The sequence below is a fragment of the Oncorhynchus keta genome, chromosome 20 (assembly GCF_023373465.1).
Source record: "Oncorhynchus keta strain PuntledgeMale-10-30-2019 chromosome 20, Oket_V2, whole genome shotgun sequence".
Classification (NCBI taxonomy): domain Eukaryota; kingdom Metazoa; phylum Chordata; class Actinopteri; order Salmoniformes; family Salmonidae; genus Oncorhynchus; species Oncorhynchus keta.
The window spans coordinates 3,860,378-3,879,804 of record NC_068440.1 but is presented as its reverse complement, the minus strand read 5'-3'; the positions used below and the strand labels follow the sequence as shown (position 1 = coordinate 3,879,804).

General features: G+C 43.9%; 1 protein-coding gene across 1 annotated transcript in view; it reads left to right on the top strand.

Annotated features, from left to right (window-relative positions):
- nfatc1 (nuclear factor of activated T cells 1) overlaps positions 1-19,427 on the top strand; it is a 61,856-nt gene that overhangs the window by 25,872 nt on the left and 16,557 nt on the right. Inside the window, exon 8 of the mRNA XM_035795025.2 lies at positions 16,781-16,913. Coding sequence (XP_035650918.1) covers positions 16,781-16,913 — 133 coding nt within the window. The remainder of the gene's footprint in view (positions 1-16,780; positions 16,914-19,427) is intronic.

Genomic DNA, 19,427 nt, shown 5'->3' with positions numbered 1-19,427 from the left:
GATCGTGTTCAAGTCCGGGCTATGGCTGGGCCACTCAAGGACATTCAAAAACTTGTCCCAAAGCCACTTCTGCGTTTTCTTGGCTGTGTGCTTAGGGTCATTGTCCTGTTGGAAGGGGAACCTTCACCTCAGTCTGAGGTCCTGAGCGCTCTGGAGCAGGTTTTCATCAAGGATCTCTCTGTACTTTGCTCCGTTCATTTTTCTCTCGATGCTGACTGTCTCTGATAGTGAAAAACATCCCAATAGCATGATGCTGCCATCACCATGCTTCACCGTAGGGATGGTGCCAGGTTTCCTACAGGCGTGATGCTTGGCATTCAGGGCAAATAGTTTAATCTTGGTTTCATCAGACCAGAGAATCTTCTTTCTTATGGTCTGAGAATCTTTAGGTGCCTTTTGGCAAACTCCAAATGGGATGTCATGTGCTTTTTACTTCCTTTTACTCTCTCTCTCTCTTCTCACTCTCTCACACACTCATACAGTATATACACAAAATACATAATCATTAGTCCAACAGTTGCAAACATCCCCATTGTTTTTGCTTACATTTAAGAAACGGTTTTCAACAGAATTGGCGGAATGAATACACCCCCGATCACACATAAAACAAGTTCACTTTCATAGCAGCCACACTGTATTCCTTCTCAACTCTATGCACTTTCCTCTCACCTTTCCCTTCGTTTGTGGACTTCAATGAACAACACATCAGCTTTGTTACCTGCGAAAAAACATTTCCAAGATAAACCATGTCATAACCGCTACACACAGCCTACATCGTTGTTCCCATATTAGCTAAAGTAACGTCCTAGTCAAAATAGCTAATCGAACTAATACGTTAGTTAACCCGCTATGATCATGCAGTAACGTTGCAGTGTAGAGACGGTAAGCAGTTACACCGGCAGATCACGGTGGCAATACATGAATAAAATCAAAAGCTTTACCTTGGACTTGGAAGAGTTCCAGTGTTGTGTTGCATAGTCATAGCCAGCTAGCTAACATAGCATCCCTTTGTTTGAGCCGGGTGTTTGAGTAACTAAACTAGCCAGCTGCATTTGCTAGCTAACTGAACTGAAAGTGAAAAAATGACCAACTTTCTCTCTCTCTTTCTCTTGCTTCTCCTTCATTTTTTAAGAAATGAATTTGTTGAAAACTGTTCAACTATTGTCTTTCTCTCTCTTTGAGTCAACTACTCACCACATTTTATGCACTGCAGTGCTAGCTAGCTATAACTCATGATTTCAGTACTAGATTCATTCTCTGATCCTTTGATTGGGTAGACAACATGTCATGCTGCAAGAGCTCTGATAGGTTAGAGGATGTCTTCCAGAAGTTGTCATAATTACTGTGTAAGTCTATGGAAGGGAGTGAGAACCATGAGCCTCCTACGTTTTTTATGAAGTCAATTTACCAAGAGGAGGCCGGAAGCTAGATGTGCTCCGGTTACAACATGGTGCTACCCTACAGAGTGCTGTCCTCCCCTTCCTCCTCTGAAGAGCCTCCACTGATACATACACACAGATGCATACACACACAGATGCATGCATTATACCCCGATCCAGGTCCTGACCTTTAATTTCAGCCTAATTAGTATCTCATGTCAACTGAGAGAGATGCTTAATCACCAACCATCATTCCTCAGATGTTCTAGTTGCCACACACACACACACACACACTCACTCACTCACTCACTCACTCACTCACTCACTCACTCACTCACTCACTCACTCACTCACTCACTCACTCACTCTCTCTCTGTCTGACATGTCTGACACATGCTCGTACACCCTGCTGAAAAAAACAGCTTAGACTAGCATACATTTCAAGGGGGTCCATGCTGGTCTATGCTGGTCAATGCTGGTCAGATGCTGGTCAAGCTGGTCCTACAATCTGCATTCAGAAAGACTGCCAGGGATTTTTTTTAAAATACTAATGAATGAGACTACCTAAATCAGGGGTGTCAATCTCATTCCACGGAGGGCCCAATGTCTCTGGGTTTTTGGTTTTTCCTTTCAATTAAGAGCTGGACAACCAGGTGAGTTCCTTACTAATTAGTGATCTTAATTCGTCAATCAAGTACAAGGGTGGAGCAAAAACCAGCAGACACTCGGCCCTCCGTGGAATGAGTTTGACACGTCACCAAAACCATCTAAACTGGAATAACCATTTCAGTAACAGAATGGATTTGTTTAGAAAAAATCATGTTGTCCATCTTTGTGTAGCATAAGATAAATTAACGTTTTAATTAGTCAATCAATATACACTACCATTCAAAAGTTTGGGGTCACTTAGAAATGTCCTTCTTTTTCGAAAGAAAAGCATGTTTTCTGTCCACTAAAATAACATGAAATTGATCAGAAATACAGTGTAGACATTGCTAATGTTGTAAATGACTATTGTAGCTGGAAATATCTACATAGGTGTACAGAGGCCCATTATCAGCAACTATCACTCCTGTCTTCCAATGGCACTTTGTGTTAGCTAATCCAAGTGTATCATATTAAAAGGCTAATTAATAATTTGAAAATCCTTTTGCAATTATGTTAGCACAGCTGAAAACTGTTGATCTGATTAAAGAAGCAATACAACTGGCCTTCTTTAGACTAGTTGAGTATATGGGGCATCAGCATTTGTGGGTTCGATTACAGGCTCAAAATGGCCAGAAACAAATAACCTTCTCCTGAAACTCGTCAGTCTATTCTTGTTCTGAGAAATGAAGGCTATTCCATGCGAGAAATTACCAAGAAACGTACAATGCTGTGTACTACTCCCTTCACAGAAAAACGCAAACTGGCCCTAACCAGAATAGAAAGAGGAGTGGGAGGCCCCGGTGCACGACTGAACAGGAGGACAAGTACATTAGAGTGTCTAGTTTGAGAAACAGACACCTCACAAGTCCTCAACTGGTAGCTTCATTAAATAGTACCTGCAAAACACCAGTCTCAATGTCAACAGTGAAGAGGCGACTCCGGGATGCTTGCCTTCTAGGCAGAGTTCCTCTTTCCAGTGTCTGTGTTCTTTTGCCCATCTTAATCTTTTATTTTTATTGGCCAGTCTGAGATATGGCTTTTTCCTTGCAGCTCTGCCTAGAAGGCCAGCATCCGGGAGTCGCCTCTTCTTTTTCATACAGTTTGTACAAGATGCCACGACTTCCGCCGAAGTCGGTCCCTCTCCTTCTTCAGGCGGTGTTCGGCAGTCGACGTCACCAACCTTCTAGCCATCACGGATCCATTTTTCATTTTCCATTGGTTTTGTCTTGTCTTCCTTAACACCTGATTCCAATCCCATCAATTACATGTTGTGTATTTAACCCTCTGTTTCCCCTCATGTCCTTGTCGGAGATTGTTTGATTGTATGTTTGTGCAAGTTATGTGTTGGTGTGCGACGAGTTTTGTACCCACTTTGATTATTTTTATATTTTGGTTTTGGAGTTTTGTTAACTTTTATTAAACAACTCCGTTTATATCAAGTTCGTTCTCCTGCGCCTGACTTCCCTGCCACCTATACACGCACCCATTACAGAATCTCCGACCCTTCTATGGTGTCAGCAGGAGAAAGTACCCCGGCCATAGAGGTGAATGAGCACGTCCAGGAGCATGCAGTAATACTTTACCATCTTGGTGCCACTATGGACCGCGTTGTCCAGAGAATGGACCGCTGGGAGAGACAGGGAGTCTCCACCAGCACAACCGGGGTCTCCCCTGAGTGCCCCTTTCTCCCCTGAACCCAGTGGGATCCGTCTCTCCTTGCCACAGGAGTACGACGGGAGTGCTGCCAACTCCTTCAATTAAACCTCTGGCCACGGTCTACCCAGCTCCATTGGACCGTGAGAGGGTGTCCGCACTCGTCTTGTGCCTCACCAGGAAAGCCCTGGAGTGGGCCAACGCCTTGTGGAGAGAGGGAGATGCGGCGTTGGACCATTTTGAGGAGTTCACCTGCTGTTTTCGGGCAGTCTTCGACAACCCGCCCGAGGGCAGAGCGGCGGGTGAGCGCCTCTACCATCTGAGGCAGGAGATGAGGAGCGCCCAGGAGTTTGCCCTGGAGTTTAGAACCCTGGCTGCCGGCGCGGGATGGAACAACAGTGCCCTGATCGACCACTACTGCTGCAGTCCGCACGAGGACGCCCATCGGGAGCTGGCCAGCAGAGACACCAACCTCACTTTCGACCAGCTGGTGGACCTGTCCATTAGGCTGGACAATCTGCTGGCTACTCGCGGACGTCCAGATCGGGGTCTGATGGTTCCATCCTCCTGCACCCCCTCTCCGAAACCCGGGGGTTTCCGCTCATGTGGCAGAGGTCACACTGCTGGTCAGTGTCGGGTTGGTTCCTCTGGGAATCGAGGCAGCAGGCAGGGCGCTCTGGCCTCACCCCAGGTGAGCTGGCACCATTCTCACCCAGAGTCCTCTGTTGCACATATGTTTGTGTCTGTCAGTTTTCTAGATTTTTCCCCGCATTCCATGCAAAAGGCGCTCTTAGATTCAGGCGCGGCTGGGAATTTCATTGATAGAGCGTTAGCTCATAGTTTAGGGACCCCCATTGTTCCCGTGGATGTGCCCTTCCCCATTCACGCCTTAGATAGTCAACCATTAGGGTCAGGGTTAATTAGGGAGGTCACCGCTCCTTTGGGCATGGTGAATCAGGGGGGTCACACAGAGAAAATTGCTATTTTCCTTATGGACTCTCCTGCGTTTCCCGTGGTGCTGGGCCTACCCTGGTTAGCTTGTCATAACCCCACTGTTTCTTGGCCACAGAGGACTCTCTGGGTTTCAGTTGGTGCTACTACAGTGGAGAGTCCAGACCAGGTCTCCCCGTGCGCATTCCCCTCGAATATGCCAATTTGGTTCTCTAAGAAGAAGGCGACTCAATTACCACCTCATCGACGGGGCGTTTGTGCGATAGATCTCCTGGTAGACACTGCACTTCCCAGGAGTCACGTGTATCCCCTCACACAGGCGGAGACGGAGGCTATGGAAACATGTCTCCGAATCCCTGCGTCAGGGGTACATTCAGTCCTCCACTTCACCCGTCTCCTCAAGTTTCTTTTTTGTGAAGAAGGAGGGAGGTCTGCGTTTGTGTATTGACTACCGGGGTCTAAATCAGATCACGGTGCGGTATAGTTACCCGCTACTGCTCATAGCCATAGCGATAGAGTCAATGCACGTGGCACGCTTCTTCACCAAACTAGATCTCAGGAGCGCTTACAATCTGGTGCGTTTCCGAGAGGGAGACGAGTGGAAGACGGCTTTCAGTACCATCTCTAGGCACTATGAGTACCTCTTCATGCCGTATGGGTTGATGAATGCGCCATCAGTCTTCCAAGCTTTTGTAGACAAGATTTTCAGGGACCTGCACGGGCAGGGTGTAGTGGTGTATATTGAAGACATTTTGATATACTCCGCTACACGCGCCGAGCATGTGTCCCTGGTGCGCAAAGTGCTTGGTCGCCTGTTGGAGCATGAACTGTACGTCAAGGCTGAGAAATACCTGTTCTTCCAACATTCAGTCTCCTTCCTAGGGTATCGCATTTCCACGTCAGGGGTGGAGATGGAGAGTGACCGCATTGCAGCCGTGTGTAATTTGCCAACTCCCACCACGGTAAAGGAGGTGCAGCAATTCTTAGGGTTTGCCAACTACTAACGAAGGTTTATCCAAGGTTTTGGTCAGGTAGCCGCTCCCATTACCTCATTGCTGAAGGGGGGCTCGGTGCGCTTGCAGTGGACACCTGAGGTCGGACAGGGTCCCTCTTTTGGCATTCATAGTGGAGGTGGACGCGTCCGAGGCTGGGATAGGAGCTGTGCTCTCTCAGCGCTCGGGTACGCCACTGAAGCTCCGCTCATTAAGGCAGATGCATTGCCAGAAAGTTGGCGCAGACCGTCACCGCAGTGAGGCCCCGGTGTTCGCACCGGGGGACAGGGTCTGGCTCAGCTGGCTAGCTAACAGCAAGCTTTAACTAGCAATACAAACAGATTGTCATAGCTAGCTAAAGTTAACTGATAAGTTCAATGTTAGCTAGCTAACATTAGGCTATAACTAGCAATGCAAAATGGCATTCTGAGAAAACATCACTAACGTTACACACACTTCCTACACATAAGTTAATGTTAGCTAGCTAGCCAGCCACCTAATCCCAGCTAACATTAGCTAGCTAACAGCAAGCTTTAACTTGGGATCTTTTGTTTAGACATGTCACGTTAACGTTAGCTAGCTAGCTAAAAAATTATAATCCCAATCCATAGAGTAACGTTACTAGCAATACAAACCGATTGTCATAGCAAGCTAAAGTTAACCAAATAACGTTTGGCTTATTGTTAGTTAACAAGCCAGCCATCGAACTCCAGCTGGCTAGCTAACAGCAAGCCTAAGCTTGCAATGAAAACAACCTTCAGACAAAATTAGAAACATAATACCTGAATATGTAGCTAGATTCTTACCTGTATACATGGATGAAAGCTTCACGGCAGACTGCAACCCCTTTTATAAGACATCCTGTGTTGTTTCCGTTTAGTTTGCACAGCTTGTTTGGCCTGTTGTGTTCCACTGATTTCAAAACGTGTTATGAAATGAGAGTCAGTCAAGCATGGCCCGATCGTCGTCCATCACAACTTTTTCCCACTGACCTTTGTCGATAGCGACTGATAAATTCAGGGCAGTAAATGTTATTGAGAGCAGTAGCAACATATTTGCAGTTCTCTATGGGTAACATAATATCTTTTGAAAAAACTGCAGTGAAAAGGATTATTTACGCATTTCGAGCAGCTCATTTTATAGACACAAGATGCAACACCACAGACCAATTCAAACTCATCTCTCAGTATGTCCAGCTAACTCATTATCTCAGGCAATCATGGCTAGTGCGAAGGTTGCTGACTTTTCTGTGATTAAACCAACTAGGCTCATAATTTAACAATTGTATTCTTATTTACAGATTACATACACATTTGATATTAAGGCACATGAAAGTTCACATGTTCAAGAAAGCATTTCTGCCAAAAAAAACGCATTTTGTTAAAAAATGTTTTTTTTTTAACTTTCAAAAGGCTCTTCTGTGACTTGTGACATACACCTAGTTTCCTGAATCCGGTCACATTTTAGAACAAGACAAACGTAACAAAATGGGGGGTCTGAATACTTTCCGAATGCACTGGACACTCCCTGAACTGGATATAAAATGACAGTGCAGGATAAAGTGGCTGATTTTAAGAAACATACCTGATGGCCATCTGTGACATATCTCAGGTGTGTCTTTACTTCGCAAAATAAATGTTTCACGATATTTGGACCCAAACTGTTACAGACCTATATCCATCCTGCCCTGCCTATCTAAGGTCTTCGAAAGCCAAGTCAACAAACAGGTCACTCACCATCTCGAATCCCACCATACCTTCTCCGCTGTGCAATCTGGTTTCCGAGCCGGTCACGGGTGCACCTCAGCCACGTTCAAGGTACAAAACGATATCATAACCGCCATCGATAAAAGACAGTACTGTGCAGCCGTCTTCATCGACCTTGCCAAGGCTTTCGACTCTGTCAATCACCATATTCTTATCGGCAGACTCAGTAGCCTCGGTTTTTCGGATGACTGCCTTGCCTGGTTCTCCAATTACTTTGCAGACAGAGTTCAGTGTGTCAAATCGGAGGGCATGCTGTCCGGTCCTCTGGCAGTCTCTATGGGGGTGCCACAGGGTTCAATCCTCGGGCCGACTCTTTTCTCTGTATATATCAATGATGTTGCTCTTGCTGCGGGCGATTCCCTGATCCACCTCTACGCAGACGACACCATTCTATATACTTCCGCCCTTGGACACTGTGCTATCTAACCTCCAAAACGAGCTTCAATGCCATACAACACTCCTTCCGTGGCCTCCAACTGCTCTTAAACGCTAGTAAAACCAAATGCATGCTTTTCAACCATTCGCTGCCTGCACCCGCACGCCTGACCAGCATCACCACCCTGGATGGTTCCGACCTTGAATATGTGGACATCTATAAGTACCTAGGTGTCTGGCTAGACTGTAAACTCTCCTTCCAGACTCATATCAAACATCTCCAATCGAAAATCAAATCAAGAGTCAGCTTTCTATTCCGCAACAAAGCCTCCTTCACTCATGCCGCCAAACTTACTCTAGTAAAACTGACTATCCTACCGATCCTCGACTTCGGCGATGTCATCTACAAAATTGCTTCCAACACTCTACTCAGCAAACTGGATGCAGTTTATCACAGTGCCATCCGTTTTGTCACTAAAGCACCTTATGCCACCCACCACTGCGACTTGTATGCTCAAGTCGGCTGGCCCTCGCTACATATTCGTCACCAGACCCACTGGCTCCAGGTCATCTACAAGTCCATGCTAGGTAAAGCTCCGCCTTATCTCAGTTCACTGGTCACGATGGCAACACCCATCCGTAGCACACGCTCCAGCAGGTGTATCTCACTGATCATCCCTAAAGCCAACACCTCATTTGTCCGCCTTTCGTTCCAGTTCTCTGCTGCCTGTGACTGGAACGAATTGCAAAAATCGCTGAAGTTGGAGACTTTTATCTCCCTCACCAACTTCAAACATCTGCTATCTGAGCAGCTAACCGATCGCTGCAGCTATACATAGTCTATCGGTAAATAGCCCACCCATTTTTACCTACCTCATCCCCATACTGTTTTTATTTATTTACTTTTCTGCTCTTTTGCACACCAATATCTCTACCTGTACATGACCATCTGATCATTTATCACTCCAGTGTTAATCTGTAAAATTGTAATTATTCGCCTACCTCCTCATGCCTTTTGCACACAATGTATATAGACTCCCCTTTTTTTCTACTGTGTTATTGACTTGTTAATTGTTTACTCCATGTGTAACTCTGTGTTGTCTGTTCACACTGCTATGCTTTATCTTGGCCAGGTCGCAGTTGCAAATGAGAACTTGTTCTCAACTAGCCTACCTGGTTAAATAAAGGTGAAATAAAATAAAATTAAATAAGAAATTTGGCTAGTTTTGTGTGTACACCCTTATATATATCACTTGTTAAATCCACTTCAGTCAGTGTAGATGAAGGGGAGGAGACATGTTAAAGAACGATTTTAAGGCTCGAGACAATTGAGACATGGATTGTGTATGTGTGCCATTCAGAAAGTGAATGGGCAAGACAAAATATTTAAGTGCCAGGCGCACTTAAAGAACTGCAACGCTGCTGGGTTTTTCACGCTCAACATGTGTATCAAGAATGGTCCACCACCCCAAGGACATCCAGCCAACTTGACACAATTGTGGGACGCATTGGCCTCAACATATGCCAGCATCGCCGTGGAATGCTTTGGACACCTTGTAGAGTCTGACAAATTGAGGCTGTTCTGGGGGCAAAAGGAGGGGTGAAACTCAATATTAGGAAGGTGTCCTTAATGTTTTGTACACTCAGTGTATGTGTAACTATCAGTCTCTGTTTGCATCTGTGTGCATTGTGGCAGACGGCAGGGAGAAATGAGGGGAGTGGTGATTGAAGGGATATACCTTGCAGCCCGCAGTCTCCACTCCTGAGCCTTATATGGACTTCCTGCCCCAACGAGGCGAGCCTGTGGATCATTAAGCCAGGGAGTGCTTGGGGATAAAAGAGGAAGCGGCCTGCACAAAGGGGCAGAAAATGAAGAGGGAAGTGAGTGTTGTGAAGAGTGTTGTGAAGAAACGTATGTGGAAATGTATGTGGGAACCCCACACCCTTAAACCTGCCACATGTGGTGGAGAATGCGGGGACCCCAAACCAAGCTCAATAACGAAACAGACACAGAGCACCATGGAAGCATTAGTGAAACAGCTGGTGGAGGCGAACATAGCCCGGCAGGCTATGTATTGGGAGCTGCTGGAGGAACAGCATCAGCAGACCGCTCTCCCTGCGAGCTGAACTCAGCCAGCTGAAAGCCGTCCAGGCCGGCAGGGCGGCAGGCGCAGCAATCTCTCATCCCAAACCCAATAGGTTTATACTGAAGCTGAGAGGCTGACGACATTGAGGCTTTACCTCCAAGCCTTTGACGGGACGGCGGCTAGGGAGAAATGGTCCCATGAGCAATGGGCCAGCCTGCTAGTACCCTTTCTGTCAGGTGCAGCACAGAAGACCTATCAGGATCTGAAGGCTGACAATCCGACGCATTACGAGGGACTGAAAAAGGAAATCCTGCGGCGGTATGGTTACACCCTGATTAGCAGGGCTCAAAGCCAAGGACCCCAGCCAAGGATGGGGGGACACCAACAGCCAGCTCCCCAAGACGACGCCCTTTCCTGAACATGGACAGTAGGAAATGCTACGAGTGTGGCGAGTCGGGACACATCGCCTGGAACTGTCCAAACCGCGATGTCCCGATGCCTTCAGCCTCAGCTAGTGAGGTAGTCACTGGGCGGCCCTGCGGCTTGATGATGGCATGCTGGGCTAAGGAGAATGATTCTTCTCGTCACCCCGGTAAGAGCCACACCACAGCCCTTGTGGACTCCGGGAGTAGGGTGACCCTGATTCGACCTGACATCACCCAGTCCAGTTTCAGCAAGCTTGTAGAACTGCTTTCTTTGGTGAAAGAAAATTAGATTCCTATATACTGTATGAGAACATCATGTTCAAATGCAACATTATTTGAGTGACAGAGAGAATTAACATGAGGAGCCATGTTGAGAAGGCATCACTTACTATAGATTATAGCCCAAAGTTGACTGTCTATTTTACCAGGGGCCATCGCCACTCATAGATAGTGTCTTCAAAGTGAAACACAACGTAAAACAAAAAGCTCTAGGTCTTTTAATGAGGTGTTCATTTTGTGTCAGTTCCCAATGTCAACAAATTGTGCTGTTGGTAAAGGATGTCTTCATAGTGCCAGCGTGACCTATTGACATACAGTTGAAGTGTGAAGTTTACATACACCTTAGCCAAATACAGTTTAACTCGGTTTTTCACAATTCCTGACATTTAATCCTAGTAAAAAATCCCTGTCAGTTAAGATCACCACTTTATTTTAAGAATGTGAAACATCAGAATAATAGTAAAGAGAATAATTTATTTCAGCTTTTATTTCTTTCATCACATTCCCAGTGGTTCGGAAGTTTGCATACACTCAATTAGTATTTGGTAGCATTGCCTTTACATTGTTAAACGTTTCGAGTAGCCTTCCACAAGCTTCCCACAATAAGTTGGGTGAATTTTGGTGCATTGCTCCTAACAGAGCTGGTGTAACTGAGTCAGGTTTGTAGGCCTCCTTGATCGCGCACGCTTTTTCAGTTCTGCCCATACATTTTCTATAGGGTTGAGGTCTGGGCTTTGTGATGGCCACTCCAATGCATTGACTTTGTTGTCCTAAAGCCATTTTTTCACAACTTTGGAAGTATGTTTGGGATCATTGTCCATTTGGAAGATCCATTTGCCACCAAGCTTTAACTTCCTGAATGATGTCTTGAGATGTTGCTTCAATATATCCACATAATATTCCATCCTCATGATGCCATCTATTTTGAGAAGTGCACCAGTCCCTCCTGCAGCAAAGCACCCCCACAACATGATGCTGCCACCCCTGTGCTTCACTGTTGGTATGGTGTTCTTCGGCTTGCAAGCCTCCCCCTTTTTCCTCCAAACATAACGATGGTCATTATGGCAAAACAGTTCTATTTTTGTTTCATCAGACCAGAGGACATTTCTCCAAAAAGTCCAATATTTCTCCCCATGTGCAGTTACAAACCGTAGTCTGGCATTTTTTTGGCGGTTTTGGAGCAGTGGTTTCTTCTTTGCTGAGCGGCCTTTCAGATTATGTCGATATAGGACTCGTTTTACTGTGGATACAGATACTTTTGTACCTGTTTCCTCCAGCATCTTCACAAGGTCCTTTGCTGTTGTTCTGGGATTGATTTGCACTTTTCGCACCAAAGTACGTTCATCTCTAGGAGACAGAACGCGTATCCCTCCTGAGCGGTATGTCGGCTGCGTGGTCCCAGGAAATTGGAAATTTCAGCCAGCTGGAGTTCTTGGCTGATTTCTTTTGATCTTCCCATGATGTCAAGCAAAGAGGCATTTAGTTTGAAGGTAGGCCTTGAAATACATCCACAGGTACACCTCCAATTGACTCAAAGTATGTCAATTAGCCTATCAGAAGCTTCTAAAGCCATGACATAATTTTCTGGAATTCTCCAAGCTGTTGAAAGGCACAGTCAACTTGGTGTATGTAAACTTCTGACCCTCTGGAATTGTGATACAGTGAATTTTAAGTTAAATCATCTGTCTGTAAACAATTGTTGGAAAAATTACTTGTGTCATGCACAAAGTAGATGTCCTAACTAACTTTCCAAAACTTTGTGGAGTGCTTGGAAAGTGAGTTTTAATGTCTCCAACCTAAGTGTTTGTAAACTTCCGACTTCAACTGTAGGTAGGAGTGAAGTGACTATGTATAGATAATAAACAGCGAGTAGCAGCAGTGTATAAAACAAATGGGGGAGGGGGGTGTCAATGTAATAGTCCGGTGGCCATTTGATTAATTGTTCAGCAGTCCTTTCGCTTGGGGGTAGAAGCTTTTAAGGAGCGTTTTGGTCCTAGACTTGTCGCTCCGGTACCGCTTGCTGTGCGGTAGCAGAGAAAACAGTCTATGACTTGGGTGACTGGAGTCTCTGAGAATTTTATGGGTTTTCCTCTGACACCGCCTGGTATATAGGTCCTGGAATTGCAGGAAGCTTGGCCCACAAATTTTTCCAAAAAGATTATTTGTGTAGGAGAAATCACTCCGTTTTGTTCATCACGTTTGGCTAAGAAAAAACCCCGAAAATTCAGTCATTACAACCCCAAACTTTTTTCAAAATTAACTCCATAATATCGACAGAAACATGGCAAACGTTGTTTAGAATCAATCCTCAAGGTGTTTTTCCACATATCTATTCGATGAAAAGTCATTCGTGGCAGTTGGGTTTCTCCTCTGTAGCAAATGGAAAAATGTACGCAGCTGGAGATTACGCAATAATTGCAACGGAGGACACCAAGCGAGCACCTGGTAAATGTAGTCTCTTATGGTCAATCTTCCAATGATATGCCTACAAATACGTCACAATGCTGCAGACACCTTGGGGAAACGACAGAAACTGTAGGCTCATTCCTTGCGCATTCACAGCCATATAAGGAGACATTGGAACACAGCGCCTTCAAAATCTGGGGCATTTCCTGTTTGAAATTGCATCTTGGTTTCGCCTGTAGCATCAGTTCTGTGGCACTCACAGATAATATCTTTGCAGTTTTGGAAACGTCAGAGTGTTTTCTTTCCAAAGGTGTCAATTATATGCATAGTCGAGCATCTTTTCTTGACAAAATATCTTGTTTAAAACGGGAATGTTTTTTTTATCCAAAAATTAAAAGAGCGCCCCCTATATCGAAGAAGTTAAAGTAATGATGGACTGTCATTTCTCTTTGGTAATTTGAGCTGTTCTTGCCATAATATGGACTTGGTCTTTCTGTATACCACCCCTACCTTGTCACAACACAACTGATTGGCTCAAAACTCATTAAGAAGGAAAGAAATTCCATGAATTAACTTTTAACAAGGTACACCTGTTCATTAAAATGGATTCCATGTGACTTCCTCATGAAGCTGGTTGAGAGAATGCCAAGTGTGTGCAAAGCTGTCATCAAGGCAAAGGGTGGCTACTTTGAAGAATCTCAAATATAAAAAAAATATAAAATATATTTTGATTTGTTTAACACTTTTTTTGGTTACTACGTGATTCCATGTGTTATTTCATCGTTTTGATGTCTTCACTATTATTCTTCAATGTACAAAATAGTAAACATAAAGAAAATACCCTTGAATGAGTAGGTGTGTCAATTTTTGACTGGTACTGTAAGTATTCACACCCCTGACGCACTACTTTGTATAAGCACCTTTGGAAGCCATTACAGTTGTGAGTCTTTCTGGGTAAGTCTAAGAGCTTTCCACACCTGGATTGTGCAACATTTGCACATTATTATTTTTAAAATTCTTCAAGCTGTCAAATTGGTTGTCGATCATTGCTAGACAATCATTTACATATCATGCTTTAGATGTTTAAGTAGATTTAAGTCAACTGTATCTTGGCCACTCAGGAACATTTACTGTCTTCTTGGTAAGCAACACCAGTGTAGATTTGTCCTTGTTTTAGGTTATTGTCCTGCTGAAATGTGAATTAATCTCCCAGTGCCTGGTGGAAACCAGACTGAACAATGTTTTCCTCTAGGATTTTGCTTGTGCTTAGCTCATTCCGTTTATTTTTTTCTCTCCTGAAAAACTCCCCAGTTTACATACCCATAATATGATGCAGCCACCACTGTGCTTCAAAATATGGAGAGTGGTACTCAGTAATGTGTTGTATTGGATTTGCCCCAAACATAACACTTTGTATTCAGGATAATAACTTTTTGAAGTATTGTTTTGGAATATTTGTATTTAATATTTAATATTTTTTATTGTGGTGTATCTACAATGTTGTTGATCCATCCTCAGTTTTCTCCCATCACAGCCACTCTGTAACTGTTTTAAAGTCACCATTGGCCTCAAATCCCTGAGTGGTTTCCTTCCTCTCCGGCAACTGATTCCAGATGCATGTATCTTTGTAGTGACTCGGTGTATTGATACACCATCCAAAGTGTAATTAATAACTTCACCATGCTCAAAGGGATATTCAATGTCTGATTATTTATTTTTTACCCATCCACAGTGCCTTGCAAAAGTATTCATCCCTCTTGGCATTTTTCCTATTTTATTGCATTACAACCTGTCATTTAAATGTATTTTTATTTGTATTTCATGTAATGGACATACACAAAATAGTCCAAATTGGTCAAGTGAAATGAAAAAACAACTTGTTTAAAAAAAATAAAAACTGAAAAGTGGTTCACCCCCTTTGCTATGAATCCCCAAAATAAGATCTGGTGCAACCAATTACCTTCAGATGTGACATAATTAGTTAGATTGCACACAGGTGGAGTTTACTGAAGTGTAACATGATCTGTCACATGACCTGTTCTGAACAGCCCCAGATTCTGCAACACCACTAAGCAAGGGGTACCACCAAGCAAGTGGCACCATGAAGACCAAGGAGCTCTCTAAACAGGTCAGGGACAAAGTTGTGGAGAAGTACAGATCAGGGTTGGGTTATAAAAAAATATCCAAAACTTTGAACATCCCATGGAGCACCATTAAATCCCTTAATAAAAAAAGTAAAGAATATGGCACCACAACAAACCTGCCAAGAGAGGGCCGCCCACCAAAACTCACAGACCAGGCAAGGAGGGCATTTATCAGAGAGGCAACAAAGAGACCAAAGATAACCCTGAAGGAGCTGCAAAGATCCACAGCGTAGATTGGAGTATCTGGCATAGGACTTTAAGCTGTACACTCCACAGAGCTGGGCTTTACGGAAGAGTGGCCAGAAAAAAAGCCATTGCTTAAAGAAAAAAATAAGGAAACATGTTTGGTTTTCACCAAAAGGCATGGGGGAGACTCCCCAAAGATATGGAAGAAGGTACTCTGGTCAGATGAGACTAAAATTGAGCTTTTTGGCCATCAAGGAAAACTATGTCTGGCGCAAACCCAACACCTCTCATCATCACCCCGAGAACAGCATCCCCACATTGAAGCATGGTGGTGGCATTATCATGCTGTGGAGATGTTTTTAATCGGCTTGGACTGGGAAATTGGTCAGAATTGAAGGAATGATGGATGGCTCTAAATACAGGGAAATTCTTGAGGGAAACCTGTTTCAGTCTTCCAGAGATTTGAGACTGGGACGGAGGTTCACCTTCACGCAGGACAATGACCCTAAACATAATGTTAAAGCCACACTCGGGTGGTTTAAGGGGAGACATTTAAATGTCTTAGAATGGCCTAGTCAAAGCCAAGACCTCAATCCAATTGAGAATCTATGGTATGACTTAAAGATTTCTGTACACGAGTGGAACGCATGCAACTTGAAGGAGCTGGAGCAGTTTTGCCTTGAAGAATGGGCAAAAATCCCAGTGGCTAGATGTGCCAAGCTCATAGAGACATACCCCCAAGAGACTTGCAGCTGTATTTTCTGCAGAAGGGGGCTCTACAAAGTATTAACTTGGGGGGGGGGGGTGAATAGTTATGCACGTTCAAGTTCTGTTTCTTTGTCTTATTTCTTGTTAATTTCACAATAAAACAGATTTTGCATCTTCAAAGTGGTAGACATGTTGTGTTTTAATTCCAGGTTGTAAGGTCACAAAATAGGAAAAATGCCAAGGGGGTGAATACTTTCGCAAGCACTGTACCAATAGATGCCCTCTTTGTGAGGCATTGGAAAACCTCCCTACACTTTGTGGTTGAATATGTATTTGAAATTCACAGCTCGACTGAGGGACCTTACAGATAATTGTATGTGTTGGGTACAAAGATGAGGTAGTCATTCAAAAATCATGTTAAATACTATTATTGCACACAAAGTGTGTCCATGCAATCTATCATGTGACTTGTTAAGCACATTTTTACTCCTGAACTTATTTAGGCTTGCCATAACAAAAGGGTTGACTACTTATTGACTCAAGACATTTCAGCTTTTAATTTTTTATTAATTTGTTTAAAACAAATGAAAAACATAATTCCACTTTGACATTATGGGGTATTGTGTGTAGACCAGTGACCAAACAATCTAAATGTAATCCCATTTTAAATTCAGGCTTTAACTCAACAACATTTGGAAAAAGTCAAGGGGTGTGAATACTTTCTGAAGGCACTCGGTTGCGTCTCACTATGGATGGCATTGCCTTTGACTTTATATTGCAGACATCTCTTCTCATTGAAATCCCTCCTTATCGGAACCAGAGGATATCCAATCCTGTTCAGGTGAACTTCTATGTGTGCAATGGCAAGAGGAAAAGGAGCCAGTACCAGCACTTCACCTACATGTCTGCCAATGGTAAACTCTCTTTCGTTCTGTCTGTCTCCAACTCTCTCTTTCTCTCTCTCTTTTTCTACCCAGCACCCTATCCCCTACTCCTCTTTTGTCTATCCTTGTCCTTTCATATCCCAGACCAATAAGAACACTTTGAGCACAATTTTTACATCTGAAGAAAAGAACACAAGCATTCTGTATTCCATCTTTGGTGCTTTTCAAGTGAAGAACAAAGCAATGGTTTTTCAGTTATTCCCATTGTAAAAATGGATCTCCATAAAATATATTATTTTCCATACCTGCAGCTATAAGAACACTTGGAGTGGACTGCACAAGAGTGGAAAAGGGGAGCGGAACAGTGTTTTTTGAATAGCCAAACTGTTGCCAGACTAAATTAAAAACGCCACACCAGATCAAATGTAAAAAAAATAAACACTTCTAATTGCAGAGAAAGCTAGTATCCAGTGGGTGGTTCAAAGCTCTGATTCAACTGCAGTCCCAGTCCTGTATGTGGGCGCTGACGTGCCTCAGTTGCTTTCCCCTCTGAAAGTGCAGCATTGTCCTCAGCCTCTGGTGAGAGTCAGAGAGGGGGGAGAGAGGGGACACTGGGCCTGGTCAGTGTCTCTTAAAGAGTTAGACTCAAGTCTCTTCATTAAACAAGCTGTCTGGACAGTGTCATGCCACACACTCTAGTAGTCTACACATTAGGTCCAGACAGCTAAACCTACAGTAAAAGGAGATTTGATATCCCTCCCCAAAAATATGTGGATTAAGCCCTACACCTAATGAGATGGAAATTATTGTTATTATTGTTTTTTTTACTTGCATATATCATTCAAATCTGCAGAAGTACAAACATTTCTGTTATAGTACACTTACCCAGGCATTTCTAACAGTAAGCTTACAGTACAGCAACATCACAGATTGTTATTGCGGAGATGCTAAGGCACGCTCTCAGATTTTGTGGTAACACAAACATTGCACTCATCCTACTCATCTGTGTGTTGTGTCTGCGCATTAGTCTATCCTGTCGCTTGCAGACACACTTCCTCCTACTGGGTCTAAAATAGAAGCGGTTTGCTATGACTCTTCTCATCAGACTTCACCTTGTTCACTTGACAGCGGGCTCAGCAAGGCTGGGTGTTGCAGGATGTAAATTGGTTTCACTCGTTTTAGGTGTTCAAATCGAGTTTAGTTTTTGATGCACGATAAATCTCGATAAATCTCAGGTTCAAAACCGGTGCGAACGGCCGGTTGTCAGTGGACTGCGGCATCAGCCATTTAACGAGATTGACCCGAGAATCATACAGGAGGAGATGTTATGTTCAACACATGTGGATCTTGTTGAAATGTAATGTTCAACACGATCCACACAGGAATTTGGTATTGGTAGCCAAGGGCTGGGAACTGAGAACAAGACAGTGGAGAAAGGGCCCTTCTGAACTCAACCATGGTCACCACAAGCATAATCATTGCAATCTTCAAAGCATTTTGCAGGCACCATTTTGTTTCAATACTGAGCCACGTCTTGAAATATTGGGGTTTGAAGGAGCAGTACATAGCATATTTGGTAAAACTGTTTATTGTGTGTGTTTTTTTGAGAGAGCAGTAATGTATCTCATGTTTGGGTACAGCATGAAACTTCTGCAGCAGCAACATATTTCATAATGCACGTTTATAGGATATTATTGCCGGGGTATGTTCCAAAGAAAATAGCCATTTTTATTGTAAAACCAGCTGGAAGTCTCTTGTGGTGATGATTCATCCCTTTTGTCTCCCTTTTTTCATTTTTGAATATTTTCAGCAGGGTGGAAAAGACACAGAGTCTCATTGATGAGAGTGTTTGTTTGGCTGTGGGTATCCTAGCCACAAACCCACTCACTGACTCACTTATTCACTCACACTCACTCACTCTCACTTATTCACACACTCACCCACTCACTCACTCACTTATTCACACACTCACTCACTCACTCACTCACACACTTACTCAATCACCTATTTACTGACACTTCTCACTCACACTCACTCACACACTTGCTCACTCACACTCACTCACTCACTCACTCACTCACTCACTCACTCACTCACTCACTCACACACGCACTCACTCACCTTTTTTCATTTTTGAATATTTTCAGCAGGGTGGAAAAGACACAGAGTCTCATTGATGAGTGTTTGTTTGGCTGTGGGTATCCTAGCCACAAACCCACTCACTGACTCACTTATTCACTCACTCACTCACTCACTCACTCACTCACTCACTCACTCACTCACTCACTCACTCACTCACTCTCACTTATTCACTCACACACTCACTCACTTATTCACTCTCTCACTTATTCACTCACACACTCATTCACTTATTCACTCTCTCACTTATTCACTGACACTCACTTATTCACTCACTCATGCACTGACACTTTCTCACTCACTCACTCACTCACTCACTCACTCACTCACTCACTCACTCACTCACTCACTCACTCACTCACTCACTCACTCACTCACCCTCGACAGGAGATTGAACTGTATGTT